Source organism: Mobula hypostoma, chromosome 3 (assembly GCF_963921235.1).
Source record: "Mobula hypostoma chromosome 3, sMobHyp1.1, whole genome shotgun sequence".
NCBI lineage: Eukaryota > Metazoa > Chordata > Chondrichthyes > Myliobatiformes > Myliobatidae > Mobula > Mobula hypostoma.
The window spans coordinates 40,384,107-40,403,152 of record NC_086099.1 but is presented as its reverse complement, the minus strand read 5'-3'; the positions used below and the strand labels follow the sequence as shown (position 1 = coordinate 40,403,152).

Below are 19,046 nucleotides of genomic sequence, written 5' to 3'. Positions count from 1 at the left end.
TGTCCTCATGACTTTAAAATAATTTGTCTTCTCATATTAATAACACTGCTTTCAAAGGAATTTCATGATGTCAACACCTCTAATGCATTTGTAAATGGTAGTGACATACCTCACTAGGGGGATAATCGTAACACTCTGTTCCCCCGGTGCTACATAGGCCAGCCTGTCTGGGGATCTCCTGATTTGTTGAGACCTCCTTATCCCATCATCTACTTCTTCAGTTTCAGACACTCCTTGGGATATTTCTGGTCTATATGGCGATGCCTCCCCGATCTATCACTTGTGCTTTCCTGCAATTTGGATCCCTCTGCCACTTATCTGAGCTCAGCTTCATCCCCTTCATGGTCTAGCTGCAAGCCTGCCTGACCACTGCTAATCCCCACCCCATTTCACCTGAGAAAGTTTGGGAATCTCTTTCTCAATTATTGGAGAGTTGGCGAAAGGCAGCATATACTACACCCTTATTTCCTCATCCTCCGGGTACGTATCCCATTCAGGGGTGGGCACCAGTTTAATCCTTCCTGCTGTTGGCCCTTCAGCACCCTCCCCCACCCCCACATTGCTGCAGAGTCCAGAGTCCTCACCTCAAACTTGGCACTATCGAGATAGTCACTCAACTTATCCACCACAGCCCATTTCAATGCCAGGAACTCCAACTTGTGCGTGGGATAGCTTTTCCTCAGAGGGCAACAGCCTCTGGCTAACAATTTTAACAGGTCTCAACCCTGTGCCCTGATCCAGATACAGGACATTCCCTAAGCCCTCTCTGCTCGCATTCGTATGCAGTACATATGGCAATCGAGGGTCTGAAAAGCCAGCACAGGCACTTTGGTTAGCAGCTCCTTCAGCGACTGCAAGGCCTCTTCACATTTCAAATCCCATCTTGCTCCAAAAGGCTCCGAAGGGCTAAGATCATCTTTACCTTCCTCTCCTTTTGTTCTCCTCCCTTTCTTCCCCAAGGGAGGGTAACTGCACAGAAGCTGATTTAAAAGGTGAGTCACTTTCACTTAGCCCGTCACAAACCTTCAATAGTACCCATAGAGGCCAAGGAACGAGCGCAAAGTGCTCACAGCCTGGAGCCTGGCCATGTGGTCACTGCCTTTATCTTAAATGGATCCCTACCTACTCCATCCCGTGAGACTATCTGCCCAACATAGTTGACAGACATCTTGCAGAACTGGGATTTGTCCAGGAAATGTTTTAACCCTTCAGCTTTCAGGCCGCCCAGCACCTTCAGCAGCCTCGCTTCATGTTCCTCCAAGGTGAACCCGAACACTATGAGGTCATCCAGATACACCAATACCTCAAGCAAGTTCATGTCCCCCACCATCTTCTCCATGACCCACTGGAAGGTTGTAGGGACTCCCAATATGCCCCGGGGCATCCTTTCGAACTGGAAGAATCCCAGTGGACATACAAATGCAGTCTTCTCTTTGTCAGCCTCACTCATAGGAACCTGATATATCCACTCCTCAAGTCCAGCACGCTGAACCACTTCACACCACTCAGACAGGCCAGTGCAGCTTCAATCTTCGGGGCTGGATATTGGTCGGGGATGGTACACCTGCTCAGAGTCCTATAGTCCACACACATCCGTATCTTCCCATTCTTCTTCCGGGCCACTAATATTGGGGACGCATAGGGGCTTCTGGACTCAGTGATGACCCCAGCTTCCTTCAGCTTCCAGAAATGCTGCCGAACATCTACCACCCCTGCAGGTGTCAGTTGTCCTTGGTCACCTGGATATTGTGATGAGTGCTCTTGAAACAACCCACATCAAATTCATCAGTAGAAAAGACATCTTCCAATTTCAACATCTTCTCCATCAACCTCCTCTTCCAACCTCCAGGTACCGGAGAGTCAAGTTGAATGATTCAGCAGTCGATTTTCCCCTTTTGGGAGAGAGTTTCTCCCTGGCTTGTCTCACGGGGACACTGGACATTACCGTCACTGGGAAGAGGTACGCAGTGGCATCCCCTGCTTGAAGGTGACCTCCCTTGTCACAGAGCTCCTGACCATCACTGCCATTCTGTTCACCTATACAACCAAAGGCTTCTGCATTTCAGGCCTCACCAGTACCCCAGCAGGTAAGCCTGACTCCTCTTCATAGTCTTCCAGAGCATCTAACAAGGTGGCCTCTGTCTCATGCATTCCAGGAAATTTGGGGTTTTCCCACTCTCGCTATTTCCCCAGGCTGTAACACAACTGGTTTTGACTGGGTGAACCGCACAGTCCCTCATCTAAGCTCATAATCTGGCCCAATGCAGCCATGTACTTCTTCAAAGGCAGCTCGAAACACCAGGTGAATGGACAATATTTTCAGAAAGCTCTCTCCAACTCTCTCCTTGCAGGCTCCCATTAGCCTCCTCACAGTAGGAGTATTTGTGTTGCTTCAAATTCTGGCGTCTACAGTCTTTTGTGTCTCCAGCTCTTCCTCCTATTTCTGACATTTCATTTAGAGACAAAATTGAAAAAATCAAACGCAGTTACCTGAGTTTTCTTAGGACCTATGTCTAAACTTCCTGTTAATTTTTTAAGGAAGTTTTGGACTGGTTCCCAAGGCCAGATACTGTTGGATCCATCCAGCACTATTACAAGATCCATGGCTGATGAACAAGCTATAAAATAAAATAAATTCAGTACAGTTAATTCAATAGAACTGTCTGTTTGCACTGTATGAATCTATATAGAGAGCATAATGTGTTGTCTGGTCAGCAAGCTCAGTTAATGCAAATATATATTAGATAGAGCTCCTCTGGTTGCTAAAGGTGGCTTGGATGCATGGTGGTTAGTGTAACGTCTTCTAGCGGCAGCAACATGGCTTCAAATCTGCCGCTGTAAGGAGTTCATTTTCCCCATGACCACATGGGTTTCCTCCAGCTGTTCTGGTCTCCTTCCACATTCCAGAGATGTACGGGTTGGTAAGGGTCACCAAGTTGTGTGCCTACTTTGTTGGCCCCGGAAGCATGACGACAACTTTGGACTACCCTGGCAGACTGTGTTGGCATTGATGCAAATGACGCATATCACTGTATGTTTCAAAGTGTAGGTGGCAACTCAAGTTAATCTTTAAATCTTTATTTTCTAAGGTAATAAATACAGTTATTTATTGACAGACTTCTTCTGCTCAAGTAATAAAAGCTAAATTATACCCCCAGCCCTGGAAGTAAACAAAGGAACTTTGAAAGTTTCGCCTGACATTCCTCTGTCAGGTTCAAGAAATGACAAGCCACCTTAAATACTCAAGCTAAAGTAGGGCCTGAGGTCTGTTTTTATATATATAGTGTTTGAAATGTTCTTGATAAACAATTTTGGGAAAAATAAATAACAGATCTGTAGTAGGATGAAGCATTATCCTCATTAGAGTGTATATTAGAAGTAGTTGTATGACTAATTTGACCAGGGTCTGGGGCACTGCGTAGATGTAAAATTAGTGTATTCAAATCTAGTTTAATGCAAGGAGTCAGACCAGAAAGATAAATTACCTCAGAGCATTGATTGAACATTGTTGCCTTCACAGAGACATACTGAAAGAAGGGCAAGGCTGACAAGCCTGTATTCCAGGGTATAGAATCTAAAGCCATAAGGAGGGTCATGTATGAGATGAAGTGACACTCACTATAACTGAAGGAATCCATTACTGTGATAATGAAGGGAGATATCCAAGAAGGCTCTTCAAATGATGCCATATGGGAATAGCTTAGAAACAGAAAGAGGCATACTTAAAAGCCTAATAGTCAGCAGGAGACAGAAAAGCGGAGGTGTCGTGAAATTGCAGAGGGCTGCAAGGACAAAATCGTTGCAGGAGTAGGGGATTTCAATTACTCAGTATGAATTGGGATTATTTTAATGTGAACTTGTACTGGGATAACTTTTTAAAGTGCATTCTTGAGAGGTGTTTTTGAGCCAGTGCATAGATTGTCCTACTAGAGAAAGGCCAATCTTACAATCAACCCTTGGTAATCTGGCCAGGCAAGTTGTTGAAGAATTATATATTAGAGCATTTTTTGCGATTGTGACCATAACTCTGTTTCAAGCTAATTATGGAAAAGGATAAGCATAGTCAGCAATTAAGTCCCAAAACTGGGAGAAGGTTGATTTCATTATCAGAAGAAAGGATTATTTACTATTTGCAGTTAAGTCTACATAAGACAAGTGTGAGTGATTCAACAGTAAAATAAAGGAAGCGAAAGGCAAATTAAGGAAACACAAGGCCCTGGCGGTTAAGATATTAAGAGCTGCATAAAGAAAGGAAGGAAGCATACAGAGAACTCAGACCATGAGAGGCTCTGTTTGGAATACAGGAACTATAGGGGGCAAGTAATAATGAAATTGGAAGAATCAAGAGGGGCATAAAATATCAAAGGTGGATCTGATTACAGGAAATCCTGAGGCATTATCCAAAAAGAGTTTGGGAATAAGAGACAAAAAAGAGAAAATCTGCTGATACTGGAAATCTGAGCAACACACATAGAATGCTGGAGGAACTCAGCAGGCCAGGTAGCATCTGTGGAAAGAAGTGCAGTTGACGTTTGGGGCTGAAGCCCTTCAGCCGTCCTGCCAAAGGGTTTCTGCCTCTAACATCGACAGATTCACTACTCTTGGGCTAACTCCTTACCGCTGTTCTAAAGGAGCAGCCCTCAAATTGTGGTTGTGTCCTTTAGTTCTGGATACCCCCACCATAGAAAGCATCCTCTCCACATCCACCTTATTTAGTCCTCTCAACATTCAATAGGTTTCAATGAGATCCACCCACATTCACCTAAATTCCAATGAGTACAGGCCCAAAGCTGCTAAATGCTCCTCATATGTTAACCCCTTCATTCCCAGAATTCTTGTGAACCTCCTCCAGACTCTCTCCAATGATAACACGTCCTTTCTGAGATATGTGGCCTAAAACTGTTGACAATATTCCAAGTGCCTAGTGTCTTATAAAGGCTCAGCATTATCTCCTTGTTTTTATTTTCTATGCCCCTAGAAATGGAATGCCAACATTGCATTTGCCTTCTTTACCACTGATTCAACCTGCAAATTAACCTTCAGGGAGTTTTGCATGAGGACTTTTAAGTCCCTCTGCACCTCTGATGTTTGAATTTTCTCCCCATTTAGATAATTGTCTGCACTATTTTTCCTTTTAGTAAAATGCATTATCATACATTTCCCAAAGCTATATTCCATCTGTCACTTTTTTGCTCACTCTTCTAATTTGCTGTAATCACATTATTTCCTCAACACTATCTACCCCTCCATCTATCTTTGTATCATCTGCAAACTTTGTCACAGAGCCATAAATTTCATTATCTAAATCATTGACAAACAACGTGAAAAGTAGCGGTCCCAAAACTGACTCCTGAGGAATACCACTAGTCACCAGCTGCGAACCAGAAAAGGCCCCTTTTATTCCCACTCACTGCCTCCTGCCTGTCAGCCATTCCTCTGACCGTGCCAGTATCCTTCCTGTAATGCCATGATTTCATCTTGTTAAACAGCCTCATATGTGGCACCTTATCAAGTGCCTTCTGAAAATCCAAGTAAATGAAATCCACTGCCTTTCCTTTGTCCACCCTGCTTGTTACTTCCTCGAAGAACTCTTAACAGATTTGTCAGGCAAGATTTCCCTTCACAGAAACCATGCTGGCTTTGACTTATTTTATCAATAAGTCTCAAAGTACCCCAAAACCTCATCCTTAATAAATGAACTCCAACACTTTCCCAACCACTGAGGTTGGGCTAACTGGCCCATAATTTCTTTTCTTTTGCCTTCCTTCCTTCTTAAACAGTGGAGTAACATTTGCCATTTTCCAGTCCTCCAGAACCCACATCAAGTGATTCAATGTATCTGCTATCTATTTAGCAACCTCTTTCAGAACTCTGGGATGTAGGTCACCTGATCCAGGTGACTTATCCACCTTAAGACTTTTGAACTTTTTTTTCCCTTTGTAATAGCAATGGCACTCACTCCTGCTCTCTGACACTCACGGACCTCTGGCACACTGCTAGAGTCTTCCACAGTGAGGACTGATGGAAAGTACTTACTCAGTGCATCTGCCAGGTACATCAACAAATTAATTGGGGACGTAGGAAGTAATTTTCACAAGTTTACAGCTGAGATGTACAAAACTTAGCAGAAGAACTTTTTTTTAACCCAGAGAGTGATTGGAATTCGGAATATACTGCCTGAAGAAATAGACTGTCATAATATTTGATAAGTATCTAGGTGATCACTCGAGTTACCAAGGCATAGTAGGCTCTGGACCAAATACTGGTCATACATAAGTAGTTACATATATTACACGCTTGTTACTTATCTCAGCTTACTCATTCAGTCTTTCCTCAGTGAGCTGTGGAAAACCCATTCAGATGATTTTCATTGTTGTCATTGTTTGCTTGTCTCAAATTTGGTAAAAACTAACTAACTTCTTCCATGAACCTCTTCTACATTCTTCAAGGAAGAAACTAATAGGTTCCAATACTGATCAGGCAGGGATAAGTGGGTGGAATAGTGCAGTCCTGGGTAGGTCTGTAGTCTAGTGTAGTTTTTGTGTTGTTTTACGTAGTTCAGTGTAGTTTTTGTATTGTTTCATGTAGCACCATGGTCCTGAAAAACATTGCCTCATTTTTACTGTGTACTGTACCAGCAGTTATGGTCAAAATGACAATAAAAAGTGACTTGACTTACTTGAGGCTGACAGCAAAGACAGTAGATAATATCAACAGGCCGAGTCAGTGGTAAGGAATACAAATGCAATGTTAGCATTCAATTCGAGGGGACTAGAATACAAGAGCAAAACTGTGATGTTGGGGCTTTATAAGACATTGGTTAGACCAAATTAGAGCATTGTGAGCAGCTTTAGGCCCCTTATCCAAGAAAAGAGGTGCTGGAGTTAGAGAGTGTCCAGAGGACACTCACAAGCGTCATTCCAGGAATGAAAGGGTTAATGTATTGAAAAGCATTGATGGCTCTTGGCCTGTACTCACTGGAGCTTAGAAGGATGAGGGGAGATCTCATTGAAACCTATTGAGTATTGAAAGGCATTGATAGAGAGGATGTTTCCTACAGTGGGAGAGTCTAGGACCACAGGGCACAGCCTCAAAATAAAGGGACATCTGTAGAATATATTGCCAAAGACAGTGGTGGAGCCATGTCATTGAGTATATTTAAAGTGAATGTTGAAAGGTTCTTGGTTATTCAGGGTGTCAAAAGTTTCAGGGAGCAGGCAGGGGAGTGGGGTTGAGAGTGATAATAAATTATAATGTATGGCGAAGCAGACTCAATGGACAGAGTAGGCTAATTCTGCTCCTTTGCCTTACGGCCTTACACAATAGAACAATCCAAAAGATAAGGAGGACAGAAATCACATGTAGACAAACAACAATGGCTGTGGCAAATACCAAATTAAACAGCAAGGAAAGGCCAAATTTGCAATATCTATAGTAACTGAAAACAGGACAGAAATTTGTATCGGATGCTAGTTACAGAGACCAATGAAACTGAATATATAGAGCAAATCTAGTGACCAGGTGTTTAGTACTTGAGATCAGAAACAAATTTCTCCCTAGAGGTCCTGAAATGTCAAAGCGACAAATGTGTCAGGTTTTTCATCTGTAAACCAAGACCTGTGTCCACTGATCCTCTACAGCTTGGTCCCTGTCATAGAAACATGGGTCAATTTACCTAACAGCAGAGTCTGCAGGGGAATTCCATGTCAGGTGGAGGGAGACAGAACTTTGAAGAACCTGGTGTAGCTGAAGAAAGTGCAACAATTCTGAAGGAGCAAAAGAAAAATATGCAGATATCTGGTGCATATTATGCACAGATATTTGTAGTGACTAGGTGGTGCACTTTTCTTTTCTAAAAATTTTTTTTAAAAAAAGATCTTCATAAGGATCTGCCATCAACAAACGATGAAATCCAAATAACATTACCATGAGGTATTCAGGAAAAGAAAGTAAAATGAAAGTCTTAATATTTTTCTCTATTCCAATGTCTGCCTGCAGCAGTTTGGTAGAGATGTGTAATCAAAAAATAATTTAAAAAAAAGAGTTTAAAAATTTGAAGATGTATTTTAAAATTCTTTTCAGTAAAATTACTATCCATCATCCAGGTATATATTCACAATATATTCACAATTAATTCAAAAGACCTTACATATTAAAAAAGCTTACATTGAATAGCAGGCGAGAAGGTTTTTGATACTTGGAAATTTGAATTAACGTCTGTGCACAATCCTGTTGGATAATACAGCCTGCCACACTTCTGCGCCCATATCGGAGCACACACCTGAGAGAAGAAACAAATTTTACCAACAGCAGCAATACAACAACAACATATCTGTAGAGAGAGAGACACACACAAAGAGAAATAAAAATATCATCCCAAGCTGATGAACTATTGTTATCAGGTTTCAAGTTTCAAGTTTAATTATCATTCAACCATACATGAATATAGCAAAATTAAATTGTTCCTCCAGGCCCAAGGTGCATATCTAGAAATGATGATAAAATATATCTAAAGATTCAGAAAAAGGGAGGAAGGAAAGAGAGGACAAAAGGGAATTCTTATGATGGGTTGGAAGAGTTAATGAATAAAGTGTTCTGGAGTTTCCATTTCACCCATTTGATCTGCTTCTCAATGAGTCAAGGGTCAGGGTATTAGAGTACGAGTTCAAGTACAGTACATCTGTTTTAATATTATTTATTTAGTGATACAGTGTGGAGTAGGGCCTTCTGGCCCTTCAAGTTGCACTGCCTCAGCAACCCCACAACCCTGACTCACCCTAACCTAATCATAGTACAATTTACAATGTCTAGTTAACCGACCCATTATATATTTGAACTGTGGGAGGAAACCAGAGCAGCCAGGGAAAACCCAACAGTCCCGAAGCAACTGGAAAGGATTCTTTGTCCCTACTCTCTGCCTTCTGCACGTCAGCCAATCCATGCTAGTAGCTTGCCTCTAACACCATGGGCCCTCGTCTTGTTTAGCAGTTAATGGTTACCTTGTCACAGCTAAAGTGCATCATTTATCAGGTGTATTGAGAGGAATGAACAAATGAGCACAAATAATTTAATAATAAAATGGATTGTATTTGATAGAAGCATCTTTTCAATGCTTTTTTTTGTGTGTGGACCTCATCAGATTAGGGGGGCAGTGCTAAACCAATACTGAGTTCCCCTGGAAATTCCACCTCTTTAGTCCAACGTACAAGGCCAAGTCAAATAGAAGTGGCAGGTGTGGCCAGGTCAAATAGAAGTCCAAACAACTATAATAAATGGGAGCTTGTAATATTGCTTCAAATGGTAAAATATCTTAAGTGGATTGCCTGCCATTAAGAAACTACCATCCTTCAGTGCTCTTGGCCAATGAAATTCTAGATGCAGCTTTTAATAATCAGTATTAAGGAGTTGGAGGTGGAACTGGATGAACTCCAGACCATTCAGGAGGATGAGAGGGTAATAGATAGAACATAGAGAGAGGAAGTTACAGCCAAGGTGCAGGACACAGGAAATTGGGTGACAGTCGGAAAGAGGAAAGCGATTAAACATCCAGTGTGGAGTGTCCCTGTGGGTATCCCTCTCAACAATGGGTATATCACTTTGGATACTGTGGGGAGGGCAATGACCTAGCAGAGGAATGTCACAGCAGTCAGGTCTCTGAATCTGAGTCCGGCTCTGTAATTCAGAGGGAGAGTGAGAAGAGGCGAGCTGTGGCAATAGGAGATTCATTAGTTAGGGAACTGAACTAAGGAATTTGTGGGTGAGAACAAGATTCCCAGATAGTATGTTGCATCCCAGATGGAGAGTCTTAGGGTTCAGGATATCTCAGATTGAGTCCTCGACATTCTTAAATGATAGGGTGGTGGTTGTGGTTCACGTAGGTACCAATGACACCGGAAGGAGGAGTGATGAGGTTCTGCAAAGCGAGTTTAGGGAGTTAGGTGCTAAGTTAAAGGGCAGGGCCTCCAGCGTAGTGATCTCAGGATTGATACCTATGCCACATGCTAAAGAGGCCAAAAATAGGAAGACTATATAGTTTAACACATGGTTAAGGAGTTGGTGTAGAGGAGAGGGCATAAGATTTTTGGATCATTGGGCTCAGGGTCAGTCAAGAGGTCTAAGAGATGGCATGAAGTTTTGAAGTTGCCCTAGAAGACAAGGTGAAGGAAAATTCTAAGGGATTCTACAGATAAGTTAAGAACTAAAGAATTGCAAGGGACAAAATTGATCCTCTGGAAGATCTAATTGGTAATCCATCTGTGGAGCCAAAAGAGATGGGGGGAAATCTTAAATATACTTTTTGCATCTTCGAATCCTGCCAGCTCCCCTGCACGCTTTCCATCTGCGCTGGGTTACGAGCTGGTGATCTCTTTGGAAACTCACCTGGTCAAAGGCAATGGCAAACCACTGCTGTAACTTGCCTCGTACGTGATTCCCCACTACACCAGAGAGGTGTGGAGGGAAATCGTCCGCTAACTAGAAAAACTCCGGATGTGACGTACCTTTCCTTTCCTATTATCAGCAGACAGATGCAGAGTTACAGAAGTGAAGCAAAGTGGCGTCAACTTCATGGACCCTATACGGATTACAGAGGAGATGTTTGCTGCCTTGAGGTAAATTAAGGTGGATAAAACCCCTGACAAGGCGTTTCCTTGGACGCTGTGAGAGACAATTGCAGAAATTTCCTGGGCCCTAGCAGAGATATTTAAATCATCCTTAGCGACAGAAGAGGTACCAGAGGATTGGAGGCTAGCCAGTGTTGTTCCGCTCTAAATATAAATCAGGAAACTTATAGGCTGGTGAGTCTGACATCAGTTGTGGGGAAGTTTATTGGAAGATATTCTAAGGGACTAAATACACAAATATTTGGAAAGACATGGACTGATGAAGGGTAGTCAACATGCCTTCATTGTGGTAGGTTACATCTAACCAATCTTTTTTCGTGTTTTTTGAGGAAGTTACCAGGAAAGTGGATAAAGGCAAGGCAGTGGATGTTGTCTACATGGACTTCAGCAAGGTATCTGACAAGGTCCTGCATGGAAGGTTGGTCAAGAAGTTTCAATCGCTTGGCATTCAAGATGAGGTAGTAAATTGGACGAGACATTGGCTTTGTGGGAGAAGCCAGTGTGACTAGTGGAATGCTGCAGTGTTCAGTGCTGAGTCGGTTGCTGTTTTTCATCTATATCAATGATCTGGATGATAATGTGATTTGCTGATCCAGTTAATTTGCAGATGTCAACAAGATTGGGGGTGCAGTGGACTCTGAGGAAGGCTACCATGGCTTGTAGAGGGATCTGGATGAGCTGGAAAAATGGGCTGAATAATGGCAGATGGAATTTAATACAGACAAGTGCAAGATGTTGCACTTTGGAATGGCCAATCAGGGTAGGTCTTACACAGTAAATTTTAGGGTACTGAGGAGTGTGGTAGAAAAAAAAAAAAGAGGGATCTGGGAATACAGGTCCACAATTCATTGGAAGTGCATCACAGGTAAATATGGTTGTAAAGAAAGCTTTTAGCACATTGGCCTTCTTAAATCAAAGTATTGAGTACAGGAGATGGGATGTTAAGGTGAAGATTTAAGATGTTGGTGAAGCCTAATTTGGAGTATTGTGTGCAGTTTTGGTTACCTACCTACAGGGAAGTTGTAAATAAGGTTGAAAGAGTGCAGAGAAAATTCACAAGAATGCTGCCAGGTCTGGAGGACCTGAAATACAAGGAAAGATAGAGTAGGTTAGGACTGTATTCTATAGAACATAGAAGATTGAGAACAGACTTGATAGAGCTATAAAAAATTATGATGGATATAGATAGGGTAAATGCAAGCAGGCTTTTTTCCCCCCACTGAGGTTGGATGGGACTGCAACCAGAGGTCATGGATTAAGGGTGAAAGAGGAAAAAATTAGGGGAATATGAGGGAAAACTTCTTGACTCAGAAGGTCATGAGTGTGTGGAACAACCTGCCAGAACAACCTGTCTTGTCCCCTTTCTCTTCACCACTTACACTTCGGACTTCAACTACTGCACAGACTCGTCATCTTCAGAAGTTTTCGGATGACTCTGCCATAGTTGGATGCATCAGCAAGGGAGATGAGGCTGAGTACAGGGCTATGGTAGGAAACTTTGTCACATGGTGTGAGCAGAATTATCTGCAGCTTAATGTGAAAAAGACTAAGGAGCTGGTGGTAGACCTGAGGAGAGCTAAGGTACCAGTGACCCCTGTTTCCATCCAGGGGGTCAGTGTGGACATGGTGGAGGATTACAAATACCTGGGGATACGAATTGACAATAAACTGGATTGGTCAAAGAACACTGAGGCTGTCTACAAGAAGGATCAGAGCCGTCTCTATTTCCTGAGGAGACTGAGGTCCTTTAACATCTGCCGGACAATGCTGAGGATGTTCTATGAGTCTGTGGTGGCCAGTGCTATCATGTTTGCTGTTGTGTGCTGGGGCAGCAGGCTGAGGGTAGCAGACATCAACAGAATCAACAAACTCATTCGTAAGGCCAGTGATGTTGTGGGGATGGAACTGGACTCTCTGACAGTGGTGTCTGAAAAGAGGATGCTGTCCAAGTTGCATGCCATCTTGGACAATGTCTCCCATCCACTACATAATGTACTGAGTGGGCACAGGAGTACATTCAGCCAGAGACTCATTCCACCGAGATGCAACACAGAGCATCATAGGAAGTCATTCCTGCCTGTGGCCATCAAACTTTACAACTCCTCCCTTGGAGGGTCAGACACCCTGAGCCAATAGGCTGGTCCTGGACTTATTTCCTGGCATAATTTACATATTACTATCTAACTATTTATGGTTTTATTACTATTTATTATTTATGGTGCAACTGTAGTGAAAACCAATTTCCCCCGGGATCAATAAAGTATGACTATGACTAACCAGTGGTGTGTGCGAGCTTGATTTCAATATTTAGGCGAAGTTTGGATAGGTACATGAGTGGTAGGGGTATGGAGGGCAATGGTCCACGTGCAGATTGATGGGAGTAGGCAGTTTAAATATTTTCAGTATGGATGGGCCAAATGACCTGTTTCTGTGCTGTCAGTTTCCATGACTCTTCTTGGCTTATTATCACACTTTTCTTAAATATCTTTCCAGAACGCAAGAAGATTGATATTGTATGTTCTGCGCAATGAGGAGCATGTTTACAATCTCACAGTACACAAAGAAAATCATCCCAAAATTACTGTGCTCTAATCTAGAAGAGAGCTAACAGGAAATGTGGCAAATTTGCAAAGTTCCTTCAAATGATCTTGCATAGAAAACTGAAATTGCATCTCAACTTTTGGTTCAACAGCTTGGCTAATCCTTTCGGTTTAGAGTAAAAGGCAGCATTGTTGTGTTCTGTGGTACGTGCGATGAGGGGAAAGAGTAGAAGGTCATTCTGTCTTCTCCCTCTTCCATCGGGCAGAAGATATAAAAGCTTAAAACCACACCAGTCTCAACAACAGCTTCTATCTCACTGTTACAAGTCTCTGGAATTGGCCTGGTGTATGAAAAACTCTTATATGAACTCCTGATCTCTCAGTCTATCTTACTGTGGTCTTTGCAGCTTATTTGCTCTGTATTTTCTCTGTACTTTTAACTGCATATTCTGCATTTGTTACTGCTTTCTCTTTATACTACCTTGACGTATTTGTGTTTTAGAACAAAGTATCTGGATGGCATACAAAACAAAGCTTTTCCACTGTATTTCAGCACGTGACAGTAACAAACCAATAACCAATTCCTAGTGAGTGACTAACTCTGCAGACGATTCTTTGGAGATTCTCAATAGCATGTAAATGCAGCAAATATGAATATATTGTTGAAACTTCTGATTGAAAAGCATTTTTGTTTATGTGATTCATTAGGTCAAATTCTGAAAAACTATGGTGCCTATAAAAAGTATTCACCACCCTTGGAAGTTTTTACATTTTATTGTTTTGCAACATTGAATCACAGCGGATTTAATTTGGCTTTTTTGACACTAATCAACAGAAAAGACTCTTGTGTGTCTAAATGAAAACTTTTTTTAAGATTAGATTAGATTAGATTATGAGGACACGCATCCTCTTTTATTGTCATTTAGTAATGCATGCATTAGGAAATGATACAATGTTTCTACAAATAGGTCTAAATGTATTACAATTACTAAACACAAGATTATTGATTGCATAATTACTCACCTCCTTCTGGTCAGTATTTAGTAAATTGTCTTTGGCAGCAATATAGCCTTGAGTCTGTGTGGATAGGTCTCCATCAGCTTTGCACATCTGGACACTGCAATTTATCCCCATTCTTCTTTATAAAACTGCTTAAGCTCTGTCTGATTGCATGGGGATCGTGAGTGAACTGCCCTTATGAAGTCCAGCCACAAATTCTCAATTGGATTGAGGTCTGGACTCTGACTTGGCCGCTCCAGGACATTAACTTTGTTGTTTTTTTTAGCCATTCCAGTGTAGCTTTAGATCCATGCCTCTGGTCATTGTCTTGCTGGAAAACAAATCTCCTTCCAAGTCATAGTTCTCTTGCAGACAGCATCAGGTTTTCCTCTAGGATTTCCCCATATTTGCTGCATTCATTTTACCCTCTACCTTCACAAGCTGTCCAGGGCCTGCTACTGTGAAGCAGCACCACAGCACGATGCAGCCACCACCACACTTCACGGTAGGGATAGTGTGTTTTTGAGAATGTACAGTGTAACACAGCATTTAGTCTAATGGCCAAAAAGCTCAATTTTGGTTTCATCAGACCATAGAACCTTCTTCCAGCTGACTTCAGAGCTTCCCACATGCCTTCTGGCAAACTCCAGCTGAGAAGTCATGTGAGCTATTTTGCCAACAGTGGCTTCCTCTTTGCTACTCTCCCATAAAGCAGTGACTGGTGAAGTAGTTGGGGAACAGTTGTTGTACGTGCAGTCTCTCCCATCTCAGCCACTGCAGCTTGTAACTCCTCCAGAGTTATTATAGGTCTCTTGGTGGCCTCCCTCACTAGTCCTCTTCTTGCACTGTCACTCAGTTTTCGACAACAGCCTGCTTAAGGCAAATTTACAGCAGTGCCATATCTTTTCCATTTCTTGATGACTGACTTAGCTGTACTACAAGAGATATTCAGTGACTTGGAATTTTTCTTGTATCCATCTCCTGACGTGCTTTTCAATAACCTTTTCACAGAGTTGCTTGGAGTGTTCTTTTGTCTTCATGGTGTAGTTTTTGCCAGGATACTGACTCGCCAGCAGTTGGACCTTCCAGATACAGGTGTATTTTTACCACAATCAATTAAAACACCTGGACTGCATACAGGTGATCTCCATTTAACTAATGATGTGACTTCTAAAACCAATTGGCTGCACCAGTGATGATTTGGTGTGTCATATTAAAGGGGGTGAATACTTGTACAATCAATTATTTTGTGTTTTATATTTGTAATTAATTTAGATCACTTGTCGAGATCTGTTTTCACTTTGACATGAAAGAGTCCTTTTTTGTTGATACTGATATAAAAAAACAAATTAAATCCACTGTGATTCAATGTTGTAAAACAATAAAATATGAAAACTTCCAAGGGGGAATGAATACTTTTTATGGGCACTGCAGTTTTCATTTGTTACTAAAGTTCAGTATCATTCAGTCTTCAGAAGTGTTATAAAATTAGCCTACTTCATAGATCTTGAGTTTGAAAATCTATAATTACCAAAAATCCACCCGTTTCATCATTCCTGACAAGTGTGGCACCAGCACTCATGTTCTGTTTGATCTCTGTCACATTTGGAAAATTCATTTTATCTGAAAGATCAGCAGAAAACAACCGAAATGATATATTTGATAATAAATCTGCACAGTTGAAGTTGCACTTTGTAGTTGTCAGTAATACAGGGAAAGTTCAATATGCAGGTCAACAACGATACATTTTTAGTGAGTGTAATGCCACTTGGCAGATAACAGACAATCAATTTAACAATTAAATAGCATTATCAAAAAGATGTGGAACAATAAACCCTTAGCATTTTGACTACTTTAAAACGGAGGAGTTTATAAAAAAGTCCCGATGTTCATTCTTTATTCAGGGGAAAGAAAAGAAGGGCAAGAAAGTCTGGAAGGGAAGAAGGGAATGGATGAAAAATGAAACTTTGGAATCAGGATGCTGGAACTGGAGGTTTTTTTGGGGGGAACACTAGGTCTCTAGAATGTGGAGAGAGCATCAGAAATCATTTAAAACCAGAAGACTGAAATTAGGAAGTAAATCTGATGTATTTGAAAGTAAATTTTTATGGGTTGTCAGAGCACAGAATCTTCTATTTATACAATCCAAGCAAGCGAACTACCCTAGTTAGAATCTCCCATGACAACATTTCACACCAGTACAATGGTGTTCAATTTTATTCATCTGTTGTATTTAAATAAGATGAAAATAAAACTTACTGAATCTCAAGAGGAGTAATCTCACTACAAAGTATGAGACAACAGTCACACAGATGTCAAGTTGGTAGAATTACTGGCTCTCTTTCTTGAACGTATCAGTGAAAGGGTCGGTTTGTTTGAGCATGAAGTGACTTTCATTGTTATTTTACCCAATCTGGCCACAAACACTCAAAATTTACTGGTTTACATTCATCCATCGTATGCCACAGCTTCAATGCAATAACTGCTAAGCTATAAAACTCTAATACTAATAATCGTGAAGCAGACATCCCACCCTGCAAAAACTCATTTCAGGGAGGTAGCACCATCAATTTGCGGGAGACTCCCGGGAGAGGTGGGATGTCTGCAACAGAGTAGCTCCTTAGCAGCTAGCCAGCTAGTTTAAATAACGTTAGCTATGCTAATGAACAAATGACACCTGTTAAACTCACTTCAACACGTCTTTTACAGTCTTAACCCACCATGGGCAATAGAAAAGTCACTGTTGCAAACAGTGCAGCGAGAAACACTGTCATTATTTTGACCCCTATTAGGCAGGGGTACACTTTAGTGTAGTCTGGGGTGACGTACGTTTTATATTTTTTTTGGAACATTCTGCCTTGGCGCTCTCTCGCTTGCTTTCTCTCTCGCGCTCTCTCTCTCTCTTGCTTTCTCTCTCGCTCACCTGCTCTCGCTTGCTTTCTCTCTCGCTCACTTGCTTACTTACTCTCGCTCTCTCTCGCGCTCATGCTCTCTCTTGCTCGCTTGCTCTCGCTCTCTCCCTCTCGTAGTCGCTCTCGCGTTCTCTCGCTCGCTCTCAAAAAGATTGATTTCCGTGATATTGTATATAATTTGCGGGCATCAGGGAGCCACTATTCATATGCGGGAGACTCCCGGAACTTCTGGGAGAGGTGGGATGTCTGGTGAAGGCTTTGCTCTTTGAAGAGCTAACTAGGCTTTCTTAGTCTGTATTGATGTAGCCAAATTAAGTTACCTTTTCTGTCCTCAAATCTCTGCTGTCATTATAAGGAGCCAATTAATTTGTAATTTGTAGAGTTTTGTGGTCAATGGTTATGGCATCGAAATTGGAATTCAACTCAGATCCAACATAAAGTTATAGAATCATAGAGCTTACAAAATGGATACAGGCTCATCAGTCCAATGAGTCCATGGCAACCATGGTGCCCACCCAACTATTCCCAACTCTCTGAGTGTGGGCCATATCCGTTTGTTCCACTACACTCCCTCTTGCCCTCTCATTTACAGTATAAGCCGTACACTGGTTTGAGTTTCCAAAATGCTTCTCTTCACACTTAACTGTATTGAAATCTATTTGTGACACCTTGACCCATTTCCCTAATGGATCAAGATCCCCCTAAATTCTCCAATAAGTTTCTTCACTATCAATAACACTTTCTAATTCTATGTCACCTGCAAACCTTGTACATTTGCATCCATATCATCTCTATAAATAATGAACAGCAACGGTCCCAACACCAACCACCCACTGCACACTACTAGTCACTGGCCTTCATTGAGAGAAACCACCTCCAACTGCACCTTCTACTTCCTGCCTCCGAGCCAATTTTGAGTGTATCTACAAACGTAATTAGCTTTCCTGGATTCCATGACACCTAATCTTCCAGACTGGTCTACCGTTTTGGACTTATTCAAAATAAATCCTCCTTGGTATATACCGAGGATCCATCCCATCTCCTGAATCTCGAGAAATAGATCAAGAATACCTACTCTCTCCCTAGTCACCCCTTTACTCTTAGTACAGTCATAGACCCTCTTGGAACTTTACTTAATAGATTACCTGCTAGATCCATTTTATATCCTCTTTTGATCCTCCTGATTTCCCTCTTAAGTGTGTTCTTATACTTCTCCCTTGGAAACATGGGATATTATCAAATGTAATGAATAATTACAAGAGTTGCTGGGTTAGACGAGGAAGAATAACAACAAAATATTGTGAATATCTTCCAATTACAATCAATGGAGATATATCAATGTCATTGGCCAAACACTGCCTTCCCAGTCAAATTACTCTCTAGGAAAGAAATTATAAATGTCTTGGTAATCCACTGAAGCACAGTGGGTAACTTTATCTTCCTAATATCTCTCAATGAGGCTAAATTCTTCCATGTCATAGGGATAAAACCGAAGACTGAGGTATATATAATTGACCATCTGATGTTTACTTAAGGACAATATTTAACCTTTATAAAATTTGAAGGCAAGGGAAGTGGAAGTAATCACTCCAAAAGGTAAGGGACTTTCTGATCATTATGCATAAGTTCACATTCACTGGCTGCTTCCAAGTGTCCATGCCACCAGAAAATAACCTCAGGAACTTCAGGAGATTGCTGAATTCCTTGGCCTAACAGACAGTCCCTGTGTCCAGGGGCTCCGGATTCCATATCAAAGACTTCAATGTTAGGAAATAGCCTCCTCCTCTCTCTCTATTTTAGAACGGTCCATTTCTCCTAGTCACCCATCAATCGTCTTGTCTCAGTTTATCTGTCTCCATTAGCATAACTTTGGCTACTTGGTATGTACCATATCCCTGCTATTAGTAACACATATCACAAAGAAGTACAATTTCATTCCATCTGAGACATCGTCTCTTTTAGATTCATCCTTT

General features: G+C 41.6%; 1 protein-coding gene across 3 annotated transcripts in view; it reads right to left on the bottom strand.

The window, feature by feature from the left end:
- The window catches only part of itga2.2 (integrin, alpha 2 (CD49B, alpha 2 subunit of VLA-2 receptor), tandem duplicate 2), a 158,335-nt gene that overhangs the window by 61,813 nt on the left and 77,476 nt on the right, over positions 1 to 19,046 (bottom strand). For all 3 annotated transcript variants that reach the window (XM_063042908.1, XM_063042907.1, XM_063042909.1), the window contains 3 exons: positions 15,693 to 15,784; positions 8,167 to 8,281; positions 2,491 to 2,618 (listed from right to left, as the gene is read on the bottom strand). In XM_063042908.1, coding sequence (XP_062898978.1) covers positions 2,491 to 2,618; positions 8,167 to 8,281; positions 15,693 to 15,784 — 335 coding nt within the window. The remainder of the gene's footprint in view (positions 1 to 2,490; positions 2,619 to 8,166; positions 8,282 to 15,692; positions 15,785 to 19,046) is intronic.